The sequence below is a fragment of the Cotesia glomerata genome, linkage group LG8 (genome assembly GCF_020080835.1).
Source record: "Cotesia glomerata isolate CgM1 linkage group LG8, MPM_Cglom_v2.3, whole genome shotgun sequence".
Taxonomy (NCBI): domain Eukaryota; kingdom Metazoa; phylum Arthropoda; class Insecta; order Hymenoptera; family Braconidae; genus Cotesia; species Cotesia glomerata.
In genome coordinates, this window is record NC_058165.1 from 15,955,241 (window position 1) to 15,964,776 (window position 9,536).

Here is a 9,536-nt window from a genome sequence, read left to right on the forward strand (position 1 = left end):
TATCACAATAAATAATTTTATATTTTATTATTATGCTTTACTTGTATACCTCTCGGATTTACAAGGCTGATTCCTCTTTTTCTCCTAGCTCTACGCTTTTTCTATTTCTCATATTGGACCTCAGCAAGTCCCACCTGACACTTCATTTCTACTTTTAATTTTTGCGGCTGTGGACCGACTTATGCTTTCTGTACCGTATTCACCCTGAATCTCACCTTCTCAGGCTGTTGGAACAGAATCATGGGGAAACCACAGAGAAAACCCATGATAGTACAGTCGGAGCTGGGCTAAGTCTACAGTGATTGATAAGAAACTCTTCTTTATTGACCACTGGAGCATTAGGCCCCTCTCCTAGTGTGCAGAGATCCCTCGCGCTAGCCAACGCTGACTAAAGTAGTCACCCATTCAAGTTGTTGCTTAAAATGTGTGATCGCCCGAGTCAGACGTGTGCCGCCCGGCTATCTCTGCCACTTCCAGAGGCTGGCAACGTAACATAACGCACATATTTTTAATTATAATCACTGAAAAATATTGGTGCGTGCTGGGATCGAACCCGGGTCCCACTCTTTCGAAAAGCGAGCACCGAGCCGACCAGGCCATTGCCAGCCTTATAACAATAAATAATTTATAATTATAAAACAAAAATAATGTGACAACCGTGCAATGACTAAGATTAAGGCTAGGACTACTTCACATTGAATAAACAAACAAGTTAAATTGACGCTGCAAGCTCGCGCAGTAGAGGTAAACATGCAAATAAAAGGTTATTAGTAAGTTTTAATTTAAAGTACTGTTAATTAAACTTTATAAATCAGGGCTTGCTCAGACAGTGTAACTTTAATTACTAGTAAACTCGAAAATAATATCTGAAATAATCAGAAATTCTAATTACTAGGTACTCGCGTTTCTGTCCTGAGTGTCTGTATCTTGTTGCTTGGTACTGGAGTACTGGTCTCGTGCATAGAGACAGAGTAGAGACTAGAGGCAGTGATAGCAGTAGCGTTCGAGTTGTCTCTGATTAATACTGAGGAACTGTGTCTGTCAGTTAGACAACCATATGATACAAACGGACTAGACTCATCTGCATAATTGGTATTCCCTCCGTGCAGTATTAGTACGGGGATCACCATACCAGGTGATGTCACTCTCCTTTCCTACTCCAGAAATTAAATCCGGCATGTCACGTTATGTCTAGAAACAACTCGGTATTTAGAGAACTTGGCAAATTCTGGTTACTGATGAGGATGACCGGCTTATTTTACTTATTTTGCATAACATATTTTCTCACTGGATTACTCGCTCGTTTAACTCCGTTGCAGTACTGTGAGTTTTATTTTAGTTTGAAATTGATGATAAGTTCTTTGGATTAAGGTTTTTTAGAATAATCGTTAGTGAGACACTTTAATTACTCATTTTGGATAAAGGGTGAGAGATGCGGAGAAATCGGAGAGGACTTTTTTGTAGGATTTTTTCGTATCTGTTGAGCATATATGAGCTCGGCGGTGGGAGATATTCATACCTATCAGTCATACTTATTTGGTAATGTATAGTTAATCTAGTTCAATAAAGTATAAGGAACAGACGAGCGTTGTACATATATAAACTCTTCTCATTTTGTTAGCTACTCCACATTTATTCCATAATCCCAACGCGGAGAGAAAAGAAGAGATCTTATTCCAATGTAAGAATAGTAACCATTACTATATTACTTAATAACGGAAATTTTTGTGAGAATCTTGTGTAAATATGCTGATAAAAATCTAGAAATTATGATAAAAATATGAACAATCACTCGTTCGATACGAAATTAAATTGTGAAAATAATGTTGTTTTTTTATTTTTTTGATAAAAATTTCAATTTGTTATTAACAAATAACATAAACAAAATAAAAAATCTCAGTTTTTCGTAAATAACTCAATAACTCAATTTCTTCACTATAGGTGATATTGAAAATTGGAAAGAAGATCCTTAAAGAAGAGGAAATTTCTGAAAAAATAGGGCTCCGCGCGACTTTTGTCACACGGTCTCACCGATTCTAAAAAAGTTTGGAAAATCCAAAAGTGCACGCCTCATAACGCTCATAAATTTTTTAAGAAAAAAATTAATTGTGTAATTGATTAAAAAAAAAAATTATAATTAAGTAATTTCTTACAGAGTATTTTTTATTTTTTTTTTTAAATATCGGTGCTCTTTTTTCTTGTCATATACGTACGCAGTCTAAAAAAATCTAGTGTCACGAACGGAGTGAGTGATGGGCGCAAGGAATATGAAATAGAAATCTCAAATATCCGAACGTTATCACTTTGTCCGTTCGGGAGCTAAATTAAAAATTGCGTTGGAGTGTGGAGCGGTACACAAGCTCGAACGTTATCTCTAAGTGTTAACTTAGAGAGAGTAAGGATGATGGATCCTGCTGACTTCGGTCACGAGTAACCTATTCTATTGTTTAGTTGTAACTTTACTTTGTAATGGAGATCTTATTTTATTTTAAAAGTAAAAATGAAGGAATCAACTTGTTTATTTGTTTGAATTTATTGAGAATAACAAGTAAAAGTGTTACAAATTTGGGTTTACAAAAACGGTTAATAAAGATAGAGATAAAAAGAACACAAATGTTAGAAAAATAATAATGTCTTAAAAGTAGATAATGTTTTGGGCTTACCCTGGAAGTCTGTAGAGAGGCTCAAATTTAATGGGCCCTTTCACCTTCTATGGGTAGTTTCACTATCGAAATACCGTATCTCGTGTATCACGGAGAAATTAAATATTTACTAATAATGATATTATTTTAATCTTCGCGACTTTACGCGGAAAACTTAACACTCAATCGACGCTCAGGTATTTTCGCTACCGAATTACCGGATCTCGTGTATCACGGAGAAATTGAATAATTTCAAATAATGAATTAACCTTCGCGACTTTAAGCGCAAAAACCTAACACTACTCGACGCTCTTCGGCGGAAAACAATATACTTCGCGATTCTCGCGGAAAAATCAACGCTCAACGGCGGAATAATCAACAATCGACGCTCAACGGCGGAAAATAATAAAAATAAAGACAAACGGAATATAATTATGGCATATATCGAATAGCCGATGAATCTACCACGTTAGTGCTACTAAGTGCAGCCTAACCACGAGCAAGGCACTGTCTCGTGTATCACGGAGTACTTTGTGCTTCCGAAGAATTTGATGCCCGGAGCCGATTGACGCGGAGCTAACCAGTGGTATCCTGGTCTAAATCGAACTGCCTGAAAATGATTTTCGGGCGATTTATATAGGGTTAGCAACATCGGTGATTGTATGGGGTTCATCGGGAAATTAAATCAGAAAAATGAAAGGGATCTCAAGGGTATTTTGTCGAAAACAAGCGTCATCGCGTTTCTAGATTTTTCGAAACCCGGTTGAATCTATGCGTAGTTTTAACTATTGCCTTATAGGTCTTATTTATACGACTTTAAGCGGAAAACGTGATGGTGACTTCACCATATTACAAATTTGAAAGTTAGAAAAACAAAGTCGTCAAATTCTGATAGATACAAAGAGATCCGGGTAACTCGTGTGAGCGTCATCAAATCGTGGGAAAGATAGGCCAGATTTCTCTTCTACAGACTTCAAGGGTATGACAAATTGTATACTAAAAATAAGAAGTTACATATATTTAAAAATAAACAAAAAATTTTGAATTTTAGCAGACGTCACACTAGCTTGATCAAGTGGCGCCATAGTTTTCACGTGACAAATAAGAAAAGTTCGTTTGGCTTTGTACGGTCGTATCGTAGTGAATTTTAATAAAAAATACGTAAACTAGGTCACTGATATGAAATACGGACCCAGTTCATCGAATTCTTAAACTAATAAAAAAGTTCCGGTCTTGAAATATCAATTTGTTCGGGAGTAATCGTTAGTACATCCAAAATGGGGTGACATCAGGACGTCCACGTAAAATTTTTTTCAAAACTTTTTTTTTTTCCAAAATAGAACACATGAAATGATTTTAGAAAGTAAAAGATGGTTTAATTTAAGTGTTTTTTCGGTGTACATCTATTTATATTATTGCATAAATATAATATGGTTGTGATAAAGGCATTTAAACAAAAAAAAATTGCTTCACCTTGACGAGTCGAGTATAAAGCACAACCTCACGCGCTTCGCGCTGTGAGGCGTGCAATATGACAGCAGTTGCGCGGAACCCTATTTTCAACATTAAATACAAATCATTGTTTTTAAAGCGAGAGTTCCGGGAGTCGAGACTTTTTTTTCTGAAATTTTCTTCTCTTTAAGGATCTTTTTTCCGATTTTCGATATCACCTATAGTTATTGTTATTTACGAAAAACTGAAATATTTTATTTTTTTTATGTTTTTTGTTAATAACAAATTGAAATTTTTATCAAAAAAACATTATTTTCAGAATTTAATTTTGTATCAAATGAGTGATTGTTCATATTTTTATCACAATTTCTAAGATTTTTATCAGCAAATTTACACAGAATTCTCACCAAAATTTCCGTTACTATGTAACATAGTAATGATTACCATTTTACATAGGAATAAGATCAATTCTTTTCTTTCCGTGAACAGTCTTCAATATTTAAATTTTAATATTAGATATCTAAAAGAATTCTTTTTATAAAAATTAATAAAATTTGTAAACTGAATTAATTGCTTAAAAATAATATCTTGGCTATAAACGCTCTAAAATAAACAAGTGCCACATTACATACTAGCGTAAATTTTCTCAGCAAACAATCCTAACGAAACATCTATAATGTGAAAAATACATAATTAAATTAATATGCAAACACGTAGTCTTTATTAGCCGAAAAAGTAAGACGAGCCGAGAACATCTCGTGTAACTAAACTCTCCACCTAAAACTACCTCGTTTTGCCAGAATGTCTGTTCATACATATATTTATGCTCACATTCTAGCCGTGTATATGAGGGAGTGCAAGTGGATTTTAAAATTAAACAGTGGTATTTCACGCTCTTGTAGCGAGCTTTGTGCAATTAGCTGGTACACTTATATTATAAGTATAATACAACATTTCTTAGATCTTTAAACTTTGAACTTAGCCGACAAGTGCAAAATTGCAAGCATGTTTAATGAGTTGAATTAAAATAATCGCTTCAATAGTTATAGTTTAATCTAATTACTCAGTTAAATTTTTTTTTTATTTCTTTAAATAAATATTGATTTTTTTTCAACGATCAAACTGTTCAATGAATTGATATAAAAAAATTATTAATGAACTCGTTAGAAAGCGTAAATAATTCACTAAAGAACCATACGCACTTATAATTTAGAAAAAAAAATTATTTTTTTTTAAATTTCATTGATAAATTGAAGATATCAGTTTGAGTTCAAATTCTTGATAAAAGGTGAGAGATATGGAAAAACTGACGACTTTTATAGAAAATTAAATTACCTACAAAAAAAGTTTTTTATGATTTTTTCAAATTTTCAATATTGTCAAAAATTTCAATTTTAAACTTTCTAAATGTGTGATCTAATTAGAAACGATCTAATTAAAATTTTAAATTGAAATTCTGGCTCGATTACACAGAAAAAAAGGTTCACTTGAGCCAAGAAAATATTTTTCTTCCTAATTTTCTTGAGCGAAAAAAAAATTTTTTTTTGACACAAGAAATTTCACTTATTCCAACTAAATTAATTATCTTGCTTTAAGAAATACGTATCTTGATCCAAGAAAATTTATTTAAGAGCATGTAATACAGTCTGTTGTCGGTAATTCAGTTTGGACTAGTGATAACAAATGCCAATTGAATATATCGGATTGTTTATTTAAAACACTGAAGAATAATAAAAATGCACTAAAGATTATCAGACTGATTGTCGATACTCCCAACAATGTTCAAAAAAAATTAAACTATAGTTTATTTACTATAGTAAATGAAATTTTTTGTTGATAATTAGTTTTCTATTCAAACTTAGTTGCATTTTAATAATCCTGTCTTATAAGTAATCTAAACTAAAGTAAAGAAAATTAAATTTTCTTGATTGCTTACAAAAAATTAAATCAATCTCAAAGATTATATTGGTTGTAAGTTTATGAGTAATTTCTTTATAGTAAAGCTTATTTACTAGAATATACAGTGCGCATCATTGATTCGTACCAGTTGAAAATTTTATGGTAAAACTAGCTGACCCGGCAAACGTTGTTTTGCCATGTGAATAATTTCTAGAGAATTTCTAGCGTCGAAAAAAAATTACTAACTTATTAGAAGTGTATAAGGATGTGGGATATGAGTGAAAAAGGCCTGGAGTGCTGTGAACGATGAGGGAATGTTGTTTAAAAATAACAAAACACCAAACATTAATTGTTTTAATTTATTAAAAGTAATAATTATTTATATAATTAATTAATTACATAATATTAATCTCTTAATGCTGCAGCGTGAACAATATTTTTTGTTAGCCCGTCTTTAGCTAATACAAACAAACTTGATGGTTTACCCACTCGAGAGCATGCAACGTATAATTGTCCGTGTGAAAAACATGGTGTGCTCAAATCTAAGCCACAAACAAACATTGTTTGGCCTTGGGATTTATTAATAGTCATTGCAAATGCCAATCTTATCGGAAATTGAATACGCTTAAATTGAATTGGCACATCTGTGGGTATAATAGGTATTCGTGGTATCAATATTTTTTCACCTCGAAACTTGCCATTGAAAATGGTGCCTTCGATAACGTTTTTCATTAATTTTTTAATGACTAATCGCGTACCGTTGCATAGCCGTGGCGGGTTCAAATTACGAAGCAAAATAATTGGAGATCCAACCTTCAATTGTAAGTTATGTGGTGGCATGCCTGGCAAATCTAGTGAGTTCAAAACTCTGTTGAAAAAGTTACAGCTTCAGTGTCATGGCAAACTGTATCAATAGATTTATATGATACCAAGTCCCCTGGCAATAACTGTTGTATCTTCAGATTTAAAATGTCAACGTCCACATTTTTTGCAGCTAACATTGCTCTTTCTGCAAGCCACTCGAGATTTATGTAATTCGTGTGTACATCGGGAAATATTTGTTCAATGAGAGCATCTTGCGAATCAATGATTGTGCAGAAATCATTCGCTAATTTTATGTATCCAGTTTCAGCTATAGTGACTTTTCCATCGCCGATATCTAAGAGTTGTTTTGAGAATGTTTCAGCGGATGGATCTTGAAGCATTTGAACGCGCATATTTACTTTCAGCTGTACTATTTCAACATTACGCCACAATGTCGATGATTTTAAGCAGGCGTTGATTTCATCAGCGTATTTTGAACGTGGAATGACGGGAAGTGTTTGTCTGAAGTCACCTGAAAGGACTAACAGAGTGCCACCAAATAGTTTGTCGTTGTTTTTAATATCTTTCAATGTCCTGTTCAACGCCTCAAGCGAATGTTTGTGTGCCATGGTACATTCATCCCAGATGATAATTTTACACTGTTTCAGCACTGTGGCTATGGACGATTGTTTTTTTATGTTGCACACTGCGTCAGGGTTATTTTGAATATTTAGTGGTAGCTTAAATACTGAATGAGCTGTTCTGCCTCCATCCAATAAAGTTGTCGCAATGCCCGATGATGCAACGGCCAATGCGATGCCATTATTGGATCGTATTTTGGCGAGAATTAGCGAAATAAGAAATGTCTTGCCAGTTCCACCTGGTGCATCTAAAAAGAAGAACACACCTTGTCCTGCTGAAACTGCGAGCATAATGCGGTCGTAAATGGTTCTTTGTTCCTCATTCATTAGTGGGACATTGCGAGTAACAATCGCCGCCGTTTCTACAGTGTTGTACTGCATTTCACGATTCATTTCAGTGTTCATTAAATCAGTTGCACCTCGATTTGGCGAATTCATACCGAAATGACTGAGTGGTAAGTTGGCAATGATAATGCAAAGATCCTCAATAGCAATCAATGCTTCATTGTACATATCGTCGCTGAATGTTATCGCTAGATCTTTACACCGTGTACGATGTTGATGCAATATATCATCAGTCATTGAATCTTTGTGATTATCCCACAATATCTCTGCTCGGGCTGGAAAACATGTAGTCAACACTACAGCGAATAGTAGATGAATTTGTATTGCTGTACAGTTCAATGCTGCTTCAGCAAGCATACATTCCCACTGATTGTCATCTTCTAGCAAGCCGAGTGCAAGGCATGCATCTTTATACGTTGTATACTGTTGCCCATTCACTTTACGTATATCTTGAAATGACAATGGGCCAGTAACATTAACCAACAATAGTCGAAGATAAAAGCACTCAGTCTGTCTTGGATTCACTGTAAATACTCGCCCCAAGGCGTTTGATTTGAATAAATTGGGGCATGCATCAACTGGTGAGCCTTGCTTGCGGGGTATCCATTGTTTTGTTTGAGCCAATGTGAAATAGCGTGGTACTTGTGAATAGAGTAAAGTACGTGCAAAGGCACCAAAATCATCCACACGATTACACAATTCAAAAAATTCAGTGAGTGTAGTTTTTGGTGGATTTATAGCACGATCAATCGCTGTCTCGTTCGTGGAATATACACGCTGACCATTTTCAAGATGAGCGGCTAACTGAACAACTGCTGGATCCCGTTCATGAATTGGAAAACCAAAGATACGCCAAACAGCTTCATTGGAGCTGATGTACCGACCTATTTGGTAGAGCGTTATTTCATCGTTTTTATTTACTGGAGGAGCATTCACATTGGTATTTTCCACTCTAAACACCGCCATGTCACTGCCTTTATGGACATACCTACAAATGTATTTGATGCTCTTCATAGAACTGCAGAACTCAACATTAATATGAGCATTGTATGTTTTGCTCAGTAGGGGCGAATATGGCACGACCCAACAATTGTCAATATCAATGTCTATGTTGCTGATGTTTTTAATAAATGATTGTCCGCCATTATCTGGATTCCTTCGACGATATATTGGATATCCGTCGACATTTGTGATTGTATCGTTAGTGAAATCTTTAGGGAAATTTTTTGTACATTTTCCATCTGACATGCAAGGCGATGAACGATTAAAAGTACCGTATGGGCCATGAATCATGTTTGCTGTAACAATATCAAACAGCAATTGATCAGTAGACGGATCGGGAATTTCTGCAGAAATTATATTATCTATTTCTTCAGGACGGATTTCGTCGATTAACCAAACTAAAATGTGGGCATGAGGTAATACAGCTAGCAACGTGTGGGACCAAATACATGTGATTTAGTAATAAAATTTATTAATGACTTCAGCTTTTGTCTAAACACACGTGCTGTAATGTCATGACGATGTATTGCATTTTGGCCAGGCAACAGCAAAGATGTAATCTCTGGCCATTTTGGATTACATGTGAACGTGATAAATAAACACGGTCGCCCATATTCGCGCATGAAAGTCAGAGCATCCTGTATATACTCTTGCATATGACGTGGACTGCCTACGTACGATGATGGTAGAATGACAGAGTTACCAATTTCGGCGGCGTCGGCGTTGTTGACAATAGCGTCTCGCAAGTGAA

General features: G+C 34.8%; 1 protein-coding gene across 1 annotated transcript; it reads right to left on the reverse strand.

The window, feature by feature from the left end:
- Nucleotides 1-884: 884 nt before the first annotated feature.
- LOC123270172 lies at nucleotides 885-9,076 on the reverse strand. Its single transcript, XM_044736113.1, has 2 exons — nucleotides 7,547-9,076; nucleotides 885-1,154 (listed from the first exon to the last, which is right to left on the reverse strand). The coding sequence occupies exons 1-2, from the start codon at nucleotides 9,074-9,076 to the stop codon at nucleotides 885-887; spliced, it is 1,800 nt and encodes a 599-aa protein (XP_044592048.1).
- Between the last annotated feature and the right edge of the window lie 460 nt (nucleotides 9,077-9,536).